The sequence below is a fragment of the Melanerpes formicivorus genome, unplaced genomic scaffold (assembly GCF_026170545.1).
Source record: "Melanerpes formicivorus ecotype bairdi unplaced genomic scaffold, bMelFor1.0.p_v2 SCAF_80, whole genome shotgun sequence".
Taxonomy (NCBI): Eukaryota; Metazoa; Chordata; class Aves; order Piciformes; family Picidae; genus Melanerpes; species Melanerpes formicivorus.
This window is the reverse complement of record NW_027142432.1, coordinates 2,912,996-2,935,435: the sequence shown is the minus strand read 5'-3', so window position 1 is coordinate 2,935,435 and position 22,440 is coordinate 2,912,996. Positions and strand designations below refer to the sequence as shown.

Below are 22,440 nucleotides of genomic sequence, written 5' to 3'. Positions count from 1 at the left end.
TCTGCTCTTGTTTTCTTTCAGCACCAACACATTTTTCTCTGTACTTCTTTTTTCTTGTGCACCATCCCTTTTTTTCTCTGCACTTCTTACTTCTTGGGCACCAACTATTTTATTCTCTGTCCTTTTTCCTCAGGCACTCACAGTTTTATTCCCTGCACTTCTCTTTTCTCAGTCACCAACACTTTTATTCTCTGCACTTCTTTCTTCTCGGGCACTGAACATTTATTTTCTTCATTTCTTTTTCCTCAGGCATCAACCTTTTTTTCTCTTCACTTTCTATCTCTTGGGCACCAAGACATTTTTCTTCTGCTCTTCTTTTTTCTCAGGCACCAACCCATTTATTCCCTGTGCTTACTTCTTCTCGGGCACCAACCCTGTTATTCTATGCACTTCTTTCTTCTCTGATCCCCTTTTATCTCAGGCACCAACACTTTTATTCTCTGGGCTTTATTCTTGGGCACCAAATCTTTTTTTTTCTAGTGCTTCCTGCGCTGCTTTATTCTCAGGCACCAACCCTTTTTTCCTCTGCCCTTCTTTTTGCTCAGGCACCAACCCTTTTATTCCCTGCACTTCTTTTTTCTCAGGCAACAACCCTTTTGTTCTGTCCACTTAGAATAGAATAGAATAGAATAGAATAGAATAGAATAGAATAGAATAGAATAGACCAGACCAGGTTGGAGGAGAACTTCAAGATCATCACATCCAACCCATCATCCAACAACATCTAATCAATTAAACCATGGCACCAAGCACCCCATCAAGTCTCCTCCTAAACACTCCCAATGATGGCAACTCTGCCAGTTCCCCAGGCATCCCATTCCAATGGGCAATCACTTTCTCTATGATAAACTTCTTCCTAACCTCCAGTCTAAAGCTCCCCTGGTGCAGCTTGAGACTGTGTCCTCTTGTTCTGGTGCTGGTTGCCTGGGAGAAGAGACCAGCCCCCACCTATCTACCACCTCCCTTCAGGTAGTTGTAGACAGCAATAAGGTCTGCTGTGAGCCTCCTCTTCTCCAGGCTAAGCAACCTCAGAACTCCCAGCCTCTCCTCATAGGACCTGTACTCCAAACCCCTCCCCAGGTTTGTTGCCCTTCTCTGGACACTTTCCAGCAAGTCAACATTCTTCCTAAACTGAGGGGCCCAGAACTGGACACAGGACTCAAGGTGTGGCCTAACCAGTGCAGTGTACAGGGGCAGAATGACCTCCCTGTTCCTGCTGGCCACACTGTTCCTGATACAGTCCAGGATGCCATTGGCCTTCTTGGCCACCTGGGTGCACTGCTGGCTCATGTTCAGCCTACTATCAACCAGTACCATCAAGGTCACTTTCTGTCTGGTTGCTCTCCAGCCACTCTGACCCCAGCCTGTAGCACTGCAAGGGGTTGTTGTGGCCAAAGAGCAGCACCCGGCACTTAGAGGGCCTCAGCCTCCAAACAGATGGAGGGGAGAGACAAATTGGTTTGTTGGATCACACAGAACCAATGGCCTGGCAAGTTGAAGCCATGAGAGGATAAAGCTCTAGTAGATACAGGTGCCCAGAGTGCTCTGACAGCATCAAACTATGAGGGGTGGAACCCATCTGTGATTCTGGTGTGACAGGAGGATCCCCACACCTGGATGTGTTGGAAGCTGAGTACTGGGATGCAAGCCACAGTTTGCTTTCACTTGGAGGCATGGAAGGAGTCACTGGACTCCATTGCCCCAGAGCTGGAAACACAGCCCCAGCATTTGCAGTATTTGGACTGATCCAGACTGTGCTGGAACAGAGTGGAGCTGCAGAGCACCTGCAGTGAGCAGCCCTCTGGGTACTGCAAAGTGACCTCCTGTGGAGTGAGTATGGACAGTGCTTGAGGTATGCTGCTGATTGCTGCTGGGCATGGTGCAGGTGGCACAGAATGAGGGCTTGGGAATACCAAAGGTTAAGTTGAAAATTTGCTGCCATTACTCCATCCTGCCTCATGCCACCTTCACAGGGACAGTGCTGGCTGAAGCAAAGTACTACAGGGCTTGAAGTTCAGATTGCAACATGAGAGGCTTCCTGTTCTGGTTGCTGCTGTTGGGTTCTGGTTCTCAGGTGCTGGCTCTTTGCTGAGGGGGAGGGCTGCAAGGGTTTAACTCCTGGCTGCTGCTGCTCACTGCTGTGCTTCTTTCTGCAAACAGCCTCAAGTCAGTGTGCACTATGGGATCTCCTTTGGATTCAACTCTTTTGAGCTTATCTCAAGTCCTTATCTCAACCCAGAGGGGTTTTTGGTTCCTGTGTCTGTTATTTTTCCCTCTCTTCTGTTTTGGGGGAGAACAGGCAGCTTAACCTCTTCTCAGCTCTTCAACCTGTTCCAGCCCCAGAGTGGAAAGCCAACAGAAGCTTTCTGAGTTCTTCCAAAGATCTCCATCAGCTTCCCCCTACACACTCCAAAGATCCCAAGAGTCAGTCCCAGGACCATCCAAATCCCAAACACCTAAGATCACCTGAAAGCCCCTGAGGAATGCCTCTGAGATGCCCCTCAAGACTCCTCTGAGAACCTCATTTCCCCCTCCCTCAACTGGGCACACAGCTCCACCCCATCTTTTGGGAGCAAATGCCCCCAAAATTCAGGCATTGAGGCAGGGATATCTGAAATAAAAGCAAACAGACAGGATTTGGGTAACTTTTGGGTTTTATTGAGACAATTGGTCAATGGACAGAAGATTTCTTACCCCAGGGAGACACAAAGCATTGGGGAAGAACCAGACAGACCCTGGCAAAGCCCTCCCCAGCTCCACTGGGAGCTCCAGCTGTGCTGACTCAGCACTGTAATTGTTCTCATTAGCAATAATTGGTGTTCAGAAGGGCAGGAGGTGTTGGTTGCTGCTGGTGTCCTCAGTCCCTGAGAAGTGCAAAGGAAAAAGAGAAGATTTTGGTGCTGGAGAGGCCCTCTCAGAGGGTTCACGATTACACAACAGATTCTAGGTGGATTTATGCCTCCCCTCCAGTGCAGGCAGCTCTCTGGTGTGGGTGCAGCGGTGCTTGCTGAGGGATCGCTTCTCGCTGAAGCTCGTGCCACAGTCAGCACAGGTGAAAGGTTTCTCAGCGGTGTGGGTGCGGTGGTGGTAAATGAGATAGCTCCTACGGCTGAAGGCCTGGCCGCACTCAGCACAGCTGAAAGACTTCTCGCCAGTGTGCACACGACGGTGCTCTGTGAGGTCTCCCTTCTTAGTGAAGCTCTTGCCGCAGTCGGCACAGCTGTAAGACTTCTCACCACTGTGGATGAGTTGGTGCCGGATGAATCCATTACTCGTGGTGAAGCTCTTGCCGCACTCAGCACAGGGGAACAGATGATATCCAGTGTGGATGCGGCGATGGATGGTGAGACTGGAGCAGCTTTTGAAGCTCTTTCCGCAGTCCCTGCAGGTGAAGGCCTTCTCCCTAGTGTGGGTGAGGTGGTGTTGCATAAGATGAGAGATCTGCCTGAACCGCTTGCCACAGCTGTTACAAGAGAAGGGCTTTTCTCCAGTGTGGGTGAGGCAGTGACGGGTGAGATGATAGCGCTGGGTGAAGCTCTGGCCGCAGTCAGCACAGGTGAAAGGTTTCTCTCCAGTGTGGGTGCGGCGGTGCTTGATGAGTTCAGAGTTCCAGCAGAACCTCTTGCCACAGTCACCACAAATGAAGGGCCGGGAGCCAGGCTGCGGGCAGTGGTGCTTCACTAGCTCTGAGCCACCTGGGAAGCTCTGCCCACACTCAAGGCACTCATTCAGCTCTTTGGGTGACACTGAGAGACCTGCTCTGGCTTCATCCTCCTCCATACATTCCTCCCTCTCATCCTGCTCACCTTCATCATCATCATTATCCTCCTCTTCACAGTTGTCATTCTCAGCATTATCCTCCATCTTCTCCTCTTTTTCCTCCTCATCCTCCTCTCCCTTGGGACTGCACATTTGATCTCTGGGTGCTGCTTCTCCTCCCAGCTCTTGTCTGGGTCCTTCTGTGAGGCCATACTGTGGGAGGGAGGGGTCACAGCTCTGCAATAGGGAAGATGGAAGCACCTGAGCCCAGGACCTCAAACCCTCAGATCCTGCCTGGGTCATGACACTCCCTGACTCCCAACACCCAGCTGGAGAAGAGAATGCAGAGCGGACCTCAACCCTTCAGTTTCTGCCACAGTGTGGGCACAGACCTCTAATACCTGTGCTGAGACCCCAGGTTCCTGTGATCAGTGCCCTGAGCTACCCTGGGGCTTACAAGTGGTTGGGTCCCACTCTCCTCAAGACCGGTGGCATTGGCAGGGTGGTTCCTGGCCCAGGCCCTGTCCTTTGATCTCCCCTGGCTCAGACAATGGAGGCAGCAGCACTGAACTAGAAACATCAAATCACCTCCAACCTTCTTCCACCACCCTCCAGATCCCAACCCCCAAACATCACCTCCTGCTCACAACTCACCCCCAGCAGCCTGGAGCATTCCTCAACTCCCACAACACCTGATGTGCTTCAGAGCTCCTGGAGAGGTGAAATATGCCGGACAGGAGGAGATGGGGTAGGTTAGGAGCGGCCCTGGGGGCCTGGGATTCTGCTGTTGCCCCACTCTGGGTTTCTTACCTGTTGGGCTGCTCCAAGGGGCAGATCTGCAAACTCTGCTCTTCCACAGCACACAGGGGCAGGGATGATGGAGAGAGGACTCAGCCCCTGACAGAGAGAAGTAAAGGGCTCAGAGGTGAGCACTGACCTGCAAGGGATGGCTCAGCACTGACCTGCAAGGGATGGCTCAGCACTGCCCAGGACCAGGCAGCACAGCTCAGCCTTGCTGGGGGCAGCTCCCAAGCCCAGCAGCACAGCCACAGCACACAGCCAGGGCTGATCAAGATGGGAGGCCTCAGCAAGTGCAGACTCAGCTCCTTGCCCAGCACACAGGCCCCAGCACACAACTGAAGGCTAGCACCACAACACAGCTGCCTCCACACAGCCCCTCCCAGGCCTTGCCTAAAGCTTCCTCTCACTGCCTGCCCAGGGCTCTGCTGCCTGCAGCTGCATTTTACAGCAGATTTTGCTCCGGTCCCACCTCTCCTCCCTGGCCCTGCCCCCACCACACCCACTCTGTGCTCAACTCTGCCCTGCACACACCTCTCTGCTGCCCACTCTCCAAGAGAAGATCAAAGCAGCCCTCAGGACACACACAATGGGAGCTTCATGATCTCTGCAGATGCAGCAAAGGAGGAAGGGACTTGGGCAGCTTCTTGCTAAACCTCTTCAGCCCTCACTGGGATGCTGGAGGAGTCTCTGGCTCCTGCCCAAACCTCACACCTCCAGCACCCTTCACACACCTGCAGCCCAAAGACACTCAGTGGAAAGAGTTTGGCTTCTTCACTCCCTGACCTTTTCTCTCAGCTTGCTCTTTGCAGTTCCCTGGAGCTGCCACTCCACATCCCCAAGAGAAAAATGAGGTTTCTTGGGAGGGCACAGTGCCCATGGGCTGCTGTTCATCTCCCAGCTGACACAGGCAGAGCTGCAGCACAATTCACTCCTTTCACCTCCTCAAATGCTACCAGATTCTGCCATTCCCTGCACACACATTTTCCACCTAGGCCCTGCATCCTCTCCCCTTTTTGGGGGACAAGGCCTAATTCCTGCCTGACCATTCTCAGGCCTTTCCCTCATTCCCAGCTCATCCATGTCCCTACTGCCTTGGCTGTCCCATGGCCCTGTGTCCCCCACCTCCACTGCCACTGCAGCTGGAAGGATGGAGTGGGAAATGCTGTGGCTGAGGAAGCATCTAAGGAACTGGGCTGGAAGCAGCAGCACAAGAATGGAAGGGGCCTGAGACTAAAGGCTGGGATCAGCTGGAGGGCTGAAAGAACAGCACCAAGCCAAGGGGGGGTTACAGATGAGGGCTGGGGAGGGACCCTGCAGACACCTCAGGCAGCAACTGATGAGAGCAAGGGGGACAGAGAGGGAGTGAGACCTCAGGTGACTCCTGCTATGGGGGATGGCTGGGCTGTGTGGCTAGGAGCCCTGAGTGCCTGCTTGGGCTGTGCTGGATGTCAGGAGGGGTCAGGGGACTGTCCTGAGCCAGGCAGGGTTTGGGGCTTTGAGCTTCTGGGATCAGCTGCTGCCAGCACCATTGGAGGTAGGAGCCAGGCAGAGCCACACAGCTGCTGAACTAAGCCCTCCCACCCCCTGCAGCCTTCACCCTCCATCTCTCCATCCAGTGCTCCATCTCCACTCACGTGCTGCCCTCTCAGAGTCCACAGGACCCCACCAAGTCCCCAGGGCTGATCTACACAGCCAGTAGGGCCCAACAGAAATCCCTGGACATGAGATGATGGAGGAGAATCCCTGTGGTGGGTGGAAGGCACTGGGATGTCTTACACCAGAGAGTAGAGACCTCCAGAAGGGACAGCAGAGTCCAGAGGGACACCACAAAGTGTCATCTAGCTTAGTTCATTCCCACAAGGCCTGCACCCACTCTCTACAAAGGAACAGCACAGGCTTTCCAGTCTCCTTTGCCCTTCCTCTCTGCTCCCAGCAACAGCTTCTGGGATCTCTCTCTGCAGAGGAGCTTTGAGGCCTTGGCAATGCTGCCAACTGCGGCCTGGAGCTCCCTGGCTCACCTGGGAGCTGCCTACCAGAATCTGCAACTGCAGCTCTTGGGTATGGGGGGAGGAGGGGCAGAGAGGCATGGGGGAGGGGGAAGGCATTTTGGGCCTGGGCTTCTGGCCTGCTTTGGTGCAGCTCTGGAGGAAGCCTTGGCCTAGGGAGGTTGCTTGGCTCCCGTGGCCCAGGCGCACTATGGATTGTTGTGGATTTGATGCTTTGCACTGTAGGATGCAGCTCTGAACAGCACAGCCATGGAAACTGCCCAATTCTATCCAACCCTCTGGCCACAGCTTGGCATCAACTCCTTTCACAAGGCTCAAAGAGAGCCTCTCTGGCTCCTGCAACCTAAGGCAATACCCTGCAGAACAAGTTGGAGGAGCTCAAGGGGACAAGCTGCAGAGGGGGCCCAGGGCAACCTCCTGAGCTTCAACAAGAGCAAGGGCAGGGTCCTGCCCCTGGCCTGGCACAATCCTCACAGTCAGACCAGCCTGGGGGAGGAGGGGATAGGAAGCAGCCCTGCAGAAAAGCACTGGGGGGTGCTGCTGGACAAGAAGCTGGACAGGAACAGACAGGGGGAGCCTGCAGCCCACAAGGCCAAGGGCAGCCTGGGCTGCACCAAAAGCAGCATGGCCACAGATGGACAGAGGCCATCCTGGCACTTGGCTCTGCTCTGATGAGACTTCACCTGCAGCACTGCAGCCAGCTCTGGAGCCATCAACACAGGAAGGACATGGACCTGATGGAGAGGGCCCAGAGGAGGGAAACAAAAATGATCAGGGGCTTGGAGCAGCTCTGTTACCAGAACAGGCTGAGGGAGCTGGGGGTGATCAGCCTGGAGAGGAGAAGAGAAGACTCTGGGGAGTCCTAAGAGTGACCTTCTGGTACCTGAAGGGGGCTACAAGAAGGCTGCAGAGGGACTCTTTGAAGCCATTGCCTCTGGTCCTGTCCCAGCAGGCTTTGCAAACTAGAGCAGAGCAGATTGAGATTGGAGGTGAGGAACAAGTTCTGCACCAGGAGGCTGCTGGAACACTGCAACAGGTTGCCCAGGGAGGGGCTTGAGGTCCCAGCCCTGCAGATGTTCAAGATGAGGCTGGACAGGGCTCTGGGCAACCTGAGCTAGTGCAGGATGTCCCTGATGACTGCAGAGGGGCTTGGACTGCAGCACCTTTGCAGCTCCCTGCCAACCCAAACCACTCTAGGATTCTAGGAGTCTAAGGGCAGCTTCCAGGGAGAGCAGGAAAAAGATGAGGCAGAGGAGGACAAGGAAGAGGACAAGGAGAAGGAGAACCAAAATCCCTTCCAAACTCCTCCAAACCTCTGCCAAATTCCTGGAAAGCTCTTCCAGCTCTGCAGAGTTCATTCTGAAGAGAGCTGAGGGAGTTGCTAGGCTCAGGGATGTCTTGCACACTCGGCACAAATGCTCCAGAAGCTTTCCAAGTGCCCTCAAAACCAGCAGCACAGCTCTGCTGCCACACAATGCCAGGCTGCAAGGGACCCCAAGGCTCAGCTGCTCCAACCTTGCCAGCTGACACTGGACTGGGAAGGAGCTGGCCCAGCCCCCTGCCAAGCTGAGCCTTCCAACTCTGCCCTGCAGGGCAATCCACCACTGCCCTGGGGAGATGATTCCAATGGCTGACTGGGAGGGAAAAGCTTTTGCCTCTGCAGGGCACTGTGCCACTTCAGCTCAACTCTTGCAGCAGCTCTTTGAGATCTGCCTTTGGAGCATCACAAACACTGAAGCACTGCAGTGCAAAGCAGCTCAGCAGGCCCAGCCCCAAGCTCACAGCCAAATAAAAAGTATAAAACCAGATCTAAAGTTCAGACATGGCTCCCAAGCCCAGACCCATATCACAATGTAGACCGAGATCCCAAGCTCAGATGCAGCTAACAAGCTAAGAACCAGGAAATAAGCTCAGGCCCAGGTCCCAAACTCAGAGCCAGCCCCCAAGTGCTAGAATCAGCTCCCCAAGCTCCAGAACCAGCGCCCCAGTTCAGACCCAGATCAAAAGTCCAGAATCAGCTCCAAAGCTCAGGCCAAGATCAAAAGTGCAGCAGCAGACCCCAAGCTCAGATGCAGCTCCCAAGCTCAAGAATCAGCAAATATCATTTCCCAAGTTCAGACCCAGCTCCCATGTTCAGAAGCAGCTCCAAAGCTCAGACCAAGCCCTCAAGCTCAGACTCACATCAGAAGTGCAGAAGAAGCTCCCAAGGTCAGATGAAACCACCAGGCTCAGACAGAGATCAAAACTGCTGACCTGGATCCCAAGTTCAGATGCAGCTCACAACCTCAAGAACCAGCAAATAAGCTCAGAAGCAGCTCCCAAGCTCACAGCCAGATCAGAAGTGCAGAACCAGACCCAAAGCTCAGATGCAGACAGCAAGCTCAAGAATCAGCCACTAAGCTCGGAGCCAGCCCCCAGGCCTGCAGCCAGATCCCAATGCAGACCCAGATCCCAAGCTCAGATGCAGCTCCCAAGCTAAGAACCAGCAAATAAGCTCACACCCAGCCCCCAGGCTCAGAGCCAGTTTCACAACTTTGCTTATTTCAAGTTCCCTTCATTGCACTTCTGCTAAGTGTCCAAACTGAAGCAGTCAGAGAATGCTTTGGCCTGGAAGGGACCTCAAACATCAGACAGCTCCAACCCCCTGCCATGCCCACAGACACCTTCCACCACACCAGGCTGCTCAAGCCCTCATCCAACCTCACCCTCAGCACCTCCAGGGAGGGGGCAGCCAGCACCTCCCTGCCCAACCTGCTCCAGGCTCTCACCACCCCCACTCCAAACAATTTCCTCCCAAGCTCCACTCCAAATCTGCCCTCCTCAACATTTAATCCAGTCCCCCTCAGCCCATCACTCCCAGCCCCTCACCAAAGTCCCTCCCCAGCTCTCCTGCAGCCCCCAGCAGCTACCACAAGGCTGCTCCAACCTCTCCCCACAGCCTTCTCCTCTCCAGCCTCAACAGACACAACACTCACAGACCACCCCCACAGGGGAACTGCCACAGCCCTCCCACCACCCCCAGGGCCTCCTATGCACCCCCTCCAAATGCTCAACCTTCTGCCACTCTTGGGGGCACCACAGCTGCACACAGCACTCCAGCTGGCAGCACACAATGCTGCCAGCACAAAAACCATTGCAGCAAAAGCCTCAAGCTGTGCTCAGCTGCCAAAACCAAAGGGACCTCAACTTGGCCACAAGAGAAAGGACCAAACTCAGCCAAGACACTGATCCAACACCCAAGGCTGCACAAAACAACCATCAGCAGAAGCTCCTCCTGCCCTGAGCCTTTCTGTGCTCAGGAGGCCTGCAGAGAAACTGAGAATCACTCTGCAACCCCCCAGGGAATCTTTGTGCCTCAAGAGCTTGCAGAGCACAGAGGCCTTGGATGCCACCACCCCCAGCACAGTCAAACCGCCCCACAGCTGACACCAGCCCCAGGCGCTCCCAAGCTCAGGCTCAGCACAGCACCCACGCCTGACACCCCCACGGCACCCAGCACACAGCCTGCCCACAGCTCCCCCCCGCGCCTGGCCCTCAGCCCAGCCGCTGCCCTTCAGCACAGCAGCCGCCCGGCACCTGCCAGCACAAAGCCTCCAAACCCCCAGGGCTCCCCCACACACCCCCACAGCAGCCTCTGCTGCAAGCCACACCCCACGCTCACCACCACCTCTCCTGCACACAGCAGCCCCCACAGTGCCGCTGCCACCTCAGCTCTGCTGCCAGCCCAGCCCCCAGCACAGGGACACAGGGACACAGGGCCAGGGACAGCCCCTGCAGCCCACCAATGGCTCCGCCTGCAACACAGCAGCAGCCAAAGAGGGCCTGCAGCTGCCCCCACCAGGGGGAGGCAGCAGCACAGCACCACAACGAACCCACAAACACACCCACCCCGACCCCACCCCAAACACGCACCCACAAACCCACACACCACACTCACCCACCCCCAACACCTCTGCCGTACCCCACACACACCCCCCAGACACACCCCACACACAACTCCCCACACCACCCCCAACACCACACACCCCCACAGCTCCCCACACACTGCCCACAGACACACACAGCTCCCCACAACCGCACCCACCCCCTCGCACCACCCCACCACTCCCCACTCCAAGCCTCACCACCCCGACCCACACCACACCCACACACAGCCTCCCCCACCACCACCAGCTCCTACCCCCAAACCCACACAGCCCCACGGGCTCCTCACCAGCCCCTCACACGCCCCTCTCCGACCCCAAGCCCCCACCCAACCTCACACACGCCCCCACAACTCCACAGTCCCCAACAACCACCCCCCACAGCCCCACCCACACCAGCCCCACACCTCACCGAGCCCTCCTCAAGCCCAGCTCCAGGACACAGCCCTCAGCCCCACCGCATCCCAATGCCAACCCCACGAGCCGCTCCCCCAAGCCCCAAGGGATCCCCACCCCAGCAGCCCCCACTCTGCCCCGCGCCTGCTCACACCTACCCCACAGCCCAGGCCAAAGGGGCGCACAGCAGCAGGAAGAGGAAGGACCAAGAGCTCGGAGCAGAGGCAGCTGCCGACTGCCGTCCCCTGCAGCCTCCTGCCAGCCTGGGCGAGCAGAGAGCGATGCAATGGAGGCCCCGAACCGGCCACGTTGCAGCCCAGCCCAGGCGGGGGATGGGGCCGCAGGAGAAGTCCCGCCCACGGCCGGGCAGCCGCAGCCAATCAGAGTCGCCGGATTACCCCAACCACGGCCTCCAAGTCCCAGCGGGGAGCTGCGGCCCTGCCTCCGCGCGGGGCATGCCGGGAGGTGCAGCTCTCAGCCAGGGCGGCGCCGTCTGGGCTGAGCTGCGCTGCGGGGGCAGGGCTGGGGCACAGCAGCTCCGCAACAGCTCTGACCCAGCAGCTGCGCACAGCTCCCAGGAGCTTTGGCTCAGCTCGGAAAGGTTGCGCAGAGGTTTCCAGGAGCTGCGAAGGATTTTTTTCGCTGAGGATTCTCTGCAGGGTTGGGAACCCAAAACCTCCTCCCAGCCTCTCCCAAACTTTGCAAAGAGATTTCGATGCCTCCCGAGGGAGCCTGGGGCAGCTCCGGGGGATCTGAACAGCTCGGGAAGAGTTTTTCTGTCGCCTTCCAGAGTTTCCAGCAGGTGCTGAGGACTTTTCCGGCAGTTTTCAGCCTTTTGCAGCATTTCTGAAGGATGTTGAAGACTGCAAGAAGCCAGAGCCTGGCTGAGAGCTCTGCAGAATCAGTTTGCAGGAGCTTGGCAGCCATGGGGATGAGGTTCTGGAATTGGTTTGGATTCGTTTTGGCACTTTTAATCATTTCCCGAAGCTCTGTGGATAATTTCCAGCCCCTTTTCCTTCCTTTTGAAGCTATTTTTCTCATTTTGGGCTGATTTTAATGGGTTTTGGGGAGACTATGCTTAGCCTCAGGCATTTTGAATGACTTCTGAGGATAGCTTGAGTATTTTAATCCTTTTTTTCATGATTACTGAAGACATTTTGATCATTTTCAGGGCTTTTCAATGATTTTTTTAAAAGATATTTAGACCATTTTTAGCTTTTTCTAATGGTTTTTTAGGTATTTTCATTATTCCCAGGCCCTTTCAATGATTTTTGAAGTATCTTTACTCATTTCAAGTCCTTTTAGTGAGTTTTGAAGACATTTTGATTATTTTTGTGCATATTTGATGTTTTCTTACAAGATTTTGATTCTTTTCAGGCCCTTTGAATGATCTTCAGAGAGATTTGGATCATTTTTAAGCCATTTTTTACAAAGCATTTTGAGTGCCAAAAAAAAACTCCTTAAAATCCTCAAGTCTTCAAACAGAGCTTTTAAAGCATCTTTAGGGAGGTTTAGGAGGTTCTAATAGTTTGGAAAATGTTAAAATCTTCTCAAAGTGCTGAAACAGGAATCCAGAGGCACAAAGCTGTCAGCTCCCTTGGGCTGCAGCTATAGAATTTGGGGGGTTTGAGATGGGAAGCATCAGGACTGTGGAACCTGCTGCGTCTGGCAGAGTTGATCCAATCAGAGAAGAGTTTGGGTTGGGAAACCCCCAAATTCAGCTGGCAGCTGTTGGCAGGAGGAACATTGCCCTGCTTGAAGCAGAGCCTTTGAACTGCAGCTGAGGGTTCAGAGCTGCCTTAGGAGGAGACTTGAGCCCTGGGGATGTATCCCAATGGGAGTTGTGTTCTCAGCCCCTGAGTGCTGCTGGTTTGCCACAGGGTTTCACAGACAGACTCTCTAAGGTTGGAAAAGACCTCCAAGATCAAGTCCAACCTTCTACCCACATCTTCATGATCACTAGACCATGTCCCAGAGTGCCACCTCTACTCATGTCTTGAATACATCCAGGGACAATGACTCTCCCACCCCCCTGGGCAGCCTGCTCCAATGCCTGAGCACTCTTGAAGCAAAGAAATTTTCCCTCCTCTCCAACCTAAATCTCCCCTGGTACAATTTCAGGGCATTTCCTCTTGTCCTGTCATTGGTTACTTGGGAGAAGAGGCCAATATTGGCCTCACTCTGATCTCCTTTCAGGTCCATGTAAAGATCAATGAGGTCTCCTCTCATCCTTCTCTTCTTCACAATAAGCAATCCCAGGTCCCTCAGCCTCTCCTCACCAGACCTGCTCTCCAATCTCCTCACCAGCTTTGCTGCCCTTCTCTCTCCCTGCTCCAGCACCTCAGTGACTTTCTCATACTGTGATGCCCAAAGCCAAACACAGCACTTGAGATGCAGTCTCCCCAGTGCTGGGGCCAGAGAGACAATCACTTCCTGCTGGTCACAGCCCTTCTGATCCAGGCCAGGATGGTGGAGGTCTTCCTAACCACCTGGGTACACACTGGCTCATGCTCAGCTGGCTGTCTACCAACACCCCCAGGCCCTTTTCTGCTGGGCAGTTTCCAGCCACGCTGCCCCAAGCCTGCAGCCTTCACGGGGTGGTTGTGATGCTAGCACAAGAGCCAGTGCTTGGCCTTATTAAACCTTCTGGAACTGACCTTAGCCCAGCAGTCCAACCTCTCCAGACCTCTCTGCAGAGGCTTCCTACCCTGCAGCAGATCAACACTCCCACTTCATGTTGTCTGCACCTTGCTCACTCTGTAATTTCTTGCTGTTTATGTGGCAGAAGATGCAGTCAGAAATCACCTGGAGTACCACCACCACCAGGGTTTGTCTAGTGAACATTGAAAGGCTTAGAAAATACAGACCAGGGGGAAAAAAAAACCCCAAACCAACAAGAACACACCTAACAAACACTAAGATGAGCATTAAAACTCCAGTTGAGTTATAGCCACCCTGGGTTTCAAATGTTTCCATGAGCAATCAGAGAATCGGTTCTGGGAGCTCTGTGCTTTGCCTTGGCAGGGAGGTGAGGGAGACAAATATCTGCTGCTCAGCACTGACTAGGTCCAGCCCATGGCTGTGGTCATAGCATCATAGTATCAGTCAGGGTTGGAAGGGACCACAAGGATCAGTTAGTTCCAACTCTCCTGCCATGGGCAGGGACACCCCACACTAGATCAGGCTGCCCAGAGCCTCATCCAGCCTGGGCTTAAACACCCCCAGGGATGGGGCCTCAACTACCTCCCTGGACAACCCATTCCAGGGTTTCACCACTCTCATGGGGAAGAACTTCCTCCTCACCTCCAGCCTCAATCTCCCCACCTCCAGCTTCATTCCATTCCCCCTAGTCCTATCACTACCTGAGATCCTGAGCAGTCTCTCCCCAGCCTTCCTGTAGCCCCCTTCAGATACTGGAAGGCCACAATGAGGTCACCTGGGAGCCTTCTCTTCTGCAGACTGAACAGCCCCAACTCCTTCAGTCTGTCCTCACAGGAGAGCTGCTCCAACCCTCTGATCATCCTCGTGGCCCTTCTCTGGACACCTTCCAGCACCTCCAGATCCCTCTTGTAATAGGGGCTCCAGAACTGGACACAGTACTCCATGTGGGGTCTCCCCAGAGCTGAGCAGAGGGGGAGGATCACCTCCCTCGACCTGCTGGCCACACTTCTCCTGATGCAGCCTAGGATCTGATTGGCTTTGCAGGCTGCAAGTGCACACTGAGAGCTCCTGTTGAGCTTCTTGTCCACCAGCACCCCCAAGTCTCTCTCCTCAGGGCTGCTTTCCAGCCAGTCACTGCCCAGCCTGGATTTGTGCCTGGGATTGCCTCGACCCAGCTGCAGGACCCTGCCCTTGCTCTTGTTGAACCTCCTGAGGTTGGCTTGTGCCCACCTCTCCAGCCTGTCCAGGTCCCTCTGGATGGCCTCCCTTCCCTCCAGCCTGTCTGCTGCACCACACAGCTTGGTGTCAGACAGCTTGGGGTCATTGCATCATAGACTGCTGGGATGGTAGGGGCTGGAAAGGAGCTCTGGAGAGGAGGTTCAATCCCCCTGCCAGAGCAGGATCCCCTGGGGCAGGTCCCACAGGAACACATCCGGATGGCTCTGGAAGCTCTCCAGCAAGGGGCACTGCAGGGCCTCTCTGGGCAGCCTGCTGCAGGGCTCCAGCACCCTTCCAGCCAAGAAGTTTCTCCTCATGGTGAGGTGGAGCTTGCTGTGTTCCAGCTTGCATCCATTACCCCTTGTCCTGTCCCAGGACACCATTACAGAGAGCCTGGCACCACCTTCTTGACAGCCACCTGGATGTTTTTCCAGGCCTGGCCCTTCCCAGCCTAAAGGAGTAAGAATCAGAGAGTGCCTGTGGCTGGAGAAGACCTTTCAGGTGCAGGTCAGCCATGCCCTGACCCTGGCACTGTGCCAGAGCTGAAGAGGTCCTTTGGTCAATAGTATTTTGCTGTGGGCTGAGGACCAGAGAGAAGATTCCTCCAGCAGTGCCAGAGAGCAGCAAGGGGCTGGGCAGTGGCCAGAGGGTGGGCACAGGACATGGTGAATTGTTCTGCCATCCCATAATCCCTGCAGCTGCCCTGGAAGCAGAATGCACAGCCAGCTCCACCCCTCTGCTCCCTCATCTCTCCCCTGGCTGGGTGGCAGCTGTTGGCTCTCCTGGTTTGTGGGGGAGGGATAGGAGAGGGAGGGGAGAGGGAGGGGAGAGGGAGGGGAGAGGGAGGGGAGAGGGAGGGGAGAGGGAGGGGAGAGGGAGGGGAGAGGGAGGGGAGAGGGAGGGGAGAGGGAGGGGAGAGGGAGGGGAGAGGGAGGGGAGAGGGAGGGGAGAGGGAGGGGAGAGGATTAACCAGGTTGGAAGAACCGTTTGAGATCATCAAGTCCAACCTCTCACCCAGCACCATCTGATCAACTAAACCATGGCACCAAGTGCCTCATCCAGGCTCTTCCTAAACACCTCCAGGGATGGTGACTCCACCACCTCCCTGGGCAGCACATTCCCATAGCCAATCTCTCTCTCTATGAAGAACTTCTTCCTAACATCCAGCCTAAACCTCCCCTGGCACAGCTTGAGACTGTGTCCTCTTGTTCTGGTGCTGCTTGCCTGGGAGAAGAGACCAACCCCCACCTGGCTCCAGCCTCCCTTCAGGGAGTTGCAGACAGCAATGAGGTCTCCCCTGAGCCTCCTCTTCTCCAGGCTCAGCAACCCCAGAGCTCCCTCAGCCTCTCCTCCCAGGGCTGTGCTCCACCCCCAGTGCCAGTGCCAGCCCCGCCTGGTGCTGAGTGCGGGCAGCAGGGCTGGGATGAGAGTTGCACTCTGGACCCCGTCCCTCCCGGCCGCTCTCTGACACCTCACCGCCCCCCCCCCATTGCTGTCCCAATGCACATCCTGCACAGCACAGACTGCAAACAGCCAAGAGCTTCAGGAGCCAACCCCGCGGCCCCCAGCACCGCCGGCACCCCCCTGCCCCTGGCCCAAGCCAAACAGAACAATTCCTCACCCTCCCCGACCCTGCCCCAGCCCCACGGAGCCCCCTGCCCCCCGCGCCCCTCCCGACCCCCAACTCCACACACGCCCCCGGCAGCCCCACGCAGCCAGAGCCTTCCCCGCTGCGCTGCCGCCGCCCTCAGCGCTCCCCGGCCCCCTCAGCCCCTCCCGCCCCGCCGCAGCTCACCAGCCGGCAGCTGCCGCTCGCCCGCCAGCACCTCCGGCACTTCTCCCGCGCTCCGGCCCCGCTGCCGCTCCCCACGGGGCAGCACCAATGGCGGCCGCGGCCGGCAGGGGCAGCTCCTGGCTGGGCCTCGGCAGCGCCCAGGGGGAGGAGCTGCCGCGCTCCCGCCGCCTCTCATTGGCTAAGGCTGCCCGGGCGTGGGCGGGGCTTCCGTTCCAGACTGCTCCCTGCTTCCGCTCCCCGTCCCACGTGGCCGCAGCAGCCGGAGGGGCCGGGCCGGGGTCTCCCTCGCAGCGCTCTCTGCTCGGCAGCAGCCTGCCGGGGCCGGCGGCTCCCTGTGCGCTGAGCTCTTCCTCCTTCTCCTCCTTCTCCTTCTCTTCTTCGCTGTTGTCCTGGGGTCCAGGTAGGGTGAGGGCATCTCTGGGGCTGAGTTGGGGGTCGTGGGGTGGGGATCAGGGAATGCTCTCTGGGGGGCTGCGAGTGGTGGGGAGGGTCACTTGAGTTGGGGAAGGGTTTGTGGGGTAGGGGTCGGTGGGGCTGGGATTCTCTGTGGGGATCTTGGGGGAGCCGGTGGGGTTTGCGGTTGGGGCACGCGGCGGGGGGCTGTGGGGTCTGGGGGAGCTCTGCAAGCTTGGCCCTTGGGGCCTGTGTGGTTTGGGGGCATGTCGCTGTGAGTGTGGGGACCTCTGTGTGGCTGTGGGGGTCTGCGGTGTTGGGGGTAAATCGTGGGGGGTGCTGTGGGGTAGGGCAGAGGTGTGCAGGGTCGGTGAGCGTCGTCTGTGCTGTTCTGGGAGGGGTCTGTGTGGTTGCGGGGCCGCGGGTGGGGTTGAGGTGGGGGGTTGGTGGGGTTCCTTGTGCTGCTGAATCCCCCTGCTCGGGGCAGCTGCAGACTCCCTTTGGTATGGTGGAAGGTGTCTGTGGGCATGGCAGGGGTTTGGAGCTGTCTGCTCTTTGGGGTCCCTTCCAGCCCAAAGCATTCTCTGAATGCTTCAATTTGGACACTTAGCAGAAGTGCAATGAAGGGAACTTGAAATAAGCAAAGTTGTGGAACTGGCTCTGAGCCTGGGGGCTGGGGGTGAGCCTATTTGCTGGTTCTTGCTGGTAGCTGCATCTGAGCTTGGGGTCAGTTTCTGCACTTTAGATCTGCTTGTGAGCTGGGGGGCTGGCTGTGAGCTTTGGAAGTGGGTCTGAGTTTATTTTGTCTTCTTGAGGTTGGTAGCTGTGTCTGAGCTTGAGATCTGGGTCTGCATTTTGGTCTGAGTGAGCCTGGGGGCTGGGCCTGATCTTGATGGCCTGGTCTGAGCTTTGGAGCTGCTTCTGAACATGGGACCTGGGGCTGAGCTTGAGAACTGCTTCTGAGCTTATTTACTGGCTCTAGAGCTTGGGGGCTGGCTCTGAGTTTGGGGGCTGGTCCTGGACTCTTGATCTGGGTCTGAGCTTGGGAGCTGCTTCTGATCTTGGGAAGTGGTTCTCAGCTTATTTGCTACTGGTTCTTGAGCATGGCGACTGCATCTGAGTTTTGGAGCTGGTTCTGCCATTTTGATCTGGCTCTGAGATTTGGATGTTCTCAACTTAGTTGCTGGCTCTGAGCATGGGGGCTGGGTGTGAACTCCTGGGCTGGGTGTGAGCTTGACCCCTGCTTTGAATTTAAAATGAGAGAGTTCAGCCAGTTGGAAGTTGAAGCTGAGCTGCTTTGCACTGCAGTGCTTCAGAGTTTGTGATGCTCCAAAGGCAGATCTCAAAGAGCTGCTGCAAGAGTTGAGCTGAAGTGGCACAGTGCCCTGCAGAGGCAAAAGCTTTTCCCTGCCAGTCAGCCATTGGAATCCTCTCCCCAGGGCAGTGGTGGATTGCCCTGCAGGGCAGAGTTGGAAGGCTCAGCTTGGCAGGGGGCTGGGCCAGCTCCTTTCCAGTGCAGTGTCAGCTGGCAAGGTTGGAGCAGCTGAGCCTTGGGGTCCCTTGCAGCCTGGCATTGTGTGGCAGCAGAGCTGTGCTGCTGGTTTTGAGGGCACTTGGAAAGCTTCTGGAGCATTTGTGCAGAGTGTGCAAGACATCCCTGAGCCTAGCAACTCCCTCAGCTCTCTTCAGAATGAACTCTGCAGAGCTGGAAGAGCTTTCCAGGAATTTGGCAGAGGTTTGGAGGAGTTAGGAAGGGATTTTGGTTCTCCTCCTCCTTGTCCTCTTCCTTGTCCTCCTCTGCCTCATCTTTTTCCTACTCTCCCTGGAGGCTGCACTTAGACTCCTAGAATCCTGGAGTGGTTTGGGTTGGCAGGGAGCTGCAAAGGTGCTGCAGTCCAAGCCCCACTGCAGTCATCAGGGACATCCTGCACTAGCTCAGGTTGCCCAGAGCCCTGTCCAGCCTGACCTTGAACCTCTGCAGGGCTGGGACCTCAAGCCCCTCCCTGGGCAACCTGTTGCAGTGTTCCAGCAGGCTCCTGGTGCAGAACTTGTTCCTCACCTCCAATCTCAATCTGCTCTGCTCTAGTTTGAAGCCATTGCCTCTGGTGCTGTCCCTGCAGGCTTTGCAAAGAGTCCCTCTGCAGCCTTCTTGTAGCCCCCTTCAGGTACCAGAAGGTCACTCTTAGGAAACCCCAGAGCCTTCTCTTCTCCTCTCCAGGCTGATCACCCCCAGCTCCCTTAGCCTGTCCTGGTAGCAGAGCTGCTCCAAGCCCCTGATCATTTTTGTGTCCCTCCTCTGGACCCTCTCCATCAGATCCATGTCTTTCCTGTGCTCAGGGCTCCAGAGCTGGCTGCAGTGCTGCAGGTGAAGTCTCAGCAGAGCAGAGCCAAGTGCCAGGATGGCCTCTGTCCATCTCTGGCCCTGCTGCTTTTGGTGCAGCCCAGGCTGCCCTTGGCCTTGTGGGCTGCAGGCTCCCACTGTCTGTTCCTGTCCAGCTTCTTGTCCAGCAGCACCCCCCAGTGCTTTTCTGCAGGGCTGCTTCCTATCCCCTCCTCCCCCAGCCTGTGCTGATTGTGAGGATTGTGCCAGGCCAGGGGCAGGACCCTGCCCTTGCTCTTGTTGAAGCTCAGGAGGTTGCCCTGGGCCCCCTCTGCAGCTTGTCCCCTTGAGCTCCTCCAACTTGTTCTGCAGGGTATTGCCTTAGGTTTAAGGAGGCAGAGAGGTTCTCTTTGAGCCTTGTGAAAGGAGTTGATGCCAAGCTGTGGCCAGAGGGTTGGATAGAATTGGTCAGTTTCCATGGCTGTGCTGTTCAGAGCTGCATCCTACAGTGCAAAGCATCAAATCCACAACAATCCATAGTGTGCCTGGGCCACGGGAGCCAAGCAACCTCCCTAGGCCAAAGCTTCCTCCAGAGCTCCACCAAAGCAGGCCAGAACCCCAGGCCCCAAATGCCTTCCCCCTCCCCCATGCCCTTCTGCCCCTCCTCCCCCCATACCCAAGAGCTGCAGTTACAGATTCTGGTAGGCAGCTCCCAGGTGAGCCAGGCTGCTGCAGGCCGCAGTTGGCAGCATTGCCAAGGCCTCAAAGCTCCTCTGCAGAGAGAGATCCCAGAAGCTGTTCCTGGGAGCAGAGAGGAAGAGCACAGGAGGTTGGAGATCCTGTGCTGTTCCTTTGTAGAGAGTGGGTGCAGGCCTTGTGGGAATGAAGTAAGCTAGATGACACTTTGTGGTGTCCCTCTGGACTCTGCTGTCCCTGCTGGCAGTCTCTACTCTCTGGTGTAAGACATCCCAGTACCTTACACCCACAACAAGGATCCTCATCCATGCTCTCATCCAGGGGCTTCTGTTGGACCCTAGTGGGTGTGTAGATCAGCCCTGGGGACTTGCTGTGGCCCTGTGGACTCTGAGAGGGCAGCAAGTGAGAGGAGCTGGAGCACTGGATGGAGAGATGGAGGGTGAAGGCTGCAGGGGGTGGGAGGGCTTAGTTCAGCAGCTATGTGACTCTGCCTGGCTCCTACCTCCAATGGTGCTGGCAGCAGCTGACCCCAGAAGCTCAAAGCCCCAAACCCTGCCTGGCTCAGGACAGTCCCCTGACCCCTCCTGACATGCAGCACAGCCCAAGCAGGCACTCAGGGCTCCTAGCCACACAGCCCAGCCATCTCCCATGGCAGGAGTCACCTGTGGTCTCAGTCCCTCTCTGCCCCCCTTGCTCTCATCAGTTGCTGCATGAGGTAGCTGCAGGGTCCCTCCCCAGCCCCCATCTGTAACCCCCCCTTGGCTTGGTGCTGTTCTTTCAGCCCTCCAGCTGATCCCAGCCTTTAGTCTCAGGCCCCTTCCATTCTTGTGCTGCTGCTTCCAGCCCAGTTCCTTAGATGCTTCCTCAGCCACAGCATTTCCCACTCCACCCTTCCAGCTGCAGTGGCAGTGGAGGTGGGGGACACAGGGCCATGGGAGAGCCAAGGCAGCAGGGCCATGGATGTGTTGGGAATGAGGGAAGGGCCTGGGTGTGGTCAGGCAGGAATTAGGCCTTGTCCCCTCCAAAAGGGGAGAGGATCCAGGGCCCAGGTGGCAGATGTGTGTGCAGGAAATGGCAGAATCTGGCAGCATTTGAGGAGGTGAAAGGAGTGAATTGTGCTGCAGCTCTGCATGTGTCAGCTGGGAGATGAACAGCAGCCCATGGGCACTGTGCCCTCCCACCAAACCTCATTTTCTCTTGGGGATGTGGAGTGGCAGCTCCAGGGGAGCTGCAAAGATCAAGCTGAGAGAAATGGTCAGGGAGAGAGGGAAGCCAAACCCTTTCCAGTGAGTCTCTTTGGACTGCAGGTGTGTGAAGGGTGCTGGAGCTGTTTGGTGTGGGCAGGAGCCAGAGACTCCTCCAGCATCCCAGTGAGGGCTGAAGAGGTGTAGCAAGAAGCTGCCCAAGTCCCTTCCCCCTCATGAAGCTCCCTTTGTGTGTGTCCTGAGGGCTGCTGTGATCTTCTCTTGGGGAGTGGCTAGCAGAAAGGTGTATTCAGGGCAGAGCTGAGCACAGAGTGGGTGTGGTGGGGGCAGGGCCAGGGAGGGGAACTGGGACCAGAGCAAAATCTATTGTCAAATGCAGCTGCAGGCAGCAGAGCCCTGGGCAGGCAGTGGGAGGAAGCTTTAGGCAAGGCCTGGGAGAGGCTGTGTGGAGGCAGCTGTGTTGTGGTGCTGGCCTGCAGCTGTGTGCTGGGCAAGGAGCTGAGTCTGCACTTGTTGAGGCCTCCCATCTTGATCAGCCCTGGCTGTGTGCTGTGGCTGTGCTGCTGGGCTTGGGAGCTGCCCCCAGCAAGGCTGAGCTGTGCTGCCTGGTCCTGGGCAGTGCTGAGCCATCCCTTGCATATCAGTGCTCCCCTCTGAGCTCTTTTCTTCTCTGTAGCAGGAGTTGTGTCCCTCTCTCTCCATCATCCCTGCCCCTGTGTGCTGTGGAAGAGCAGAGTTTGCAGATCTGCCCCTTGGAGCAGCCCAGCAGGTAAGGAACCCAGAGTGGGGCAACAGCAGGACCCCAGCCCCCAGAATCCTAGAGTCCCAGGGCACCTCCCAGCCTCCTCCACCTCCTCCTACCCACCACATTTCGCCCCTCCAGGGCCTCTGAGGCACATCAGCTGTTGGAGTTTGGGAACTCCCTAGGCTTGGGATCAGTTGTGTGGCAGGAGGTGATGTTTGTAGTTGGCACGTGGAGGGTGGTGGGAGAAGGTTGGAGGTGGTTTGGTCTTTAATTGTTCAGTGCTGCTGCCTCCATTGCCTGAGCCAGAAGAGATCAAAGGACAGAGCCTGGGCCAGGAACCACCCTGCCAATGCTACCAGGCTCGAGGAGAGTGGGACCAGACCACTTTTAAGTCCCAGGGTACCTCAGGGCACTGATCACAGGAACCTGGGGTCTCAGCACAGATATTAGAGGTCTGAGCCCACACTGTGGCAGAAACTGAAGGTTTCTGCATTCTCTCCTCCAGCTGGGTGTTGGGAAGTG

At 56.5% G+C, this 22,440-nt stretch overlaps 1 protein-coding gene across 1 annotated transcript in view; it reads right to left on the bottom strand.

Moving 5' to 3' along the window:
- Positions 1-2,825: 2,825 nt before the first annotated feature.
- The window catches only part of LOC137454448 (zinc finger protein 585A-like), a 301,011-nt gene continuing 281,396 nt past the window's right edge, over positions 2,826-22,440 (bottom strand). Inside the window, exon 6 of the mRNA XM_068164487.1 lies at positions 2,826-3,659. Within this exon, the coding sequence (XP_068020588.1) occupies positions 2,944-3,659 (716 nt within the window). The 3' untranslated portion in view covers positions 2,826-2,943. The remainder of the gene's footprint in view (positions 3,660-22,440) is intronic.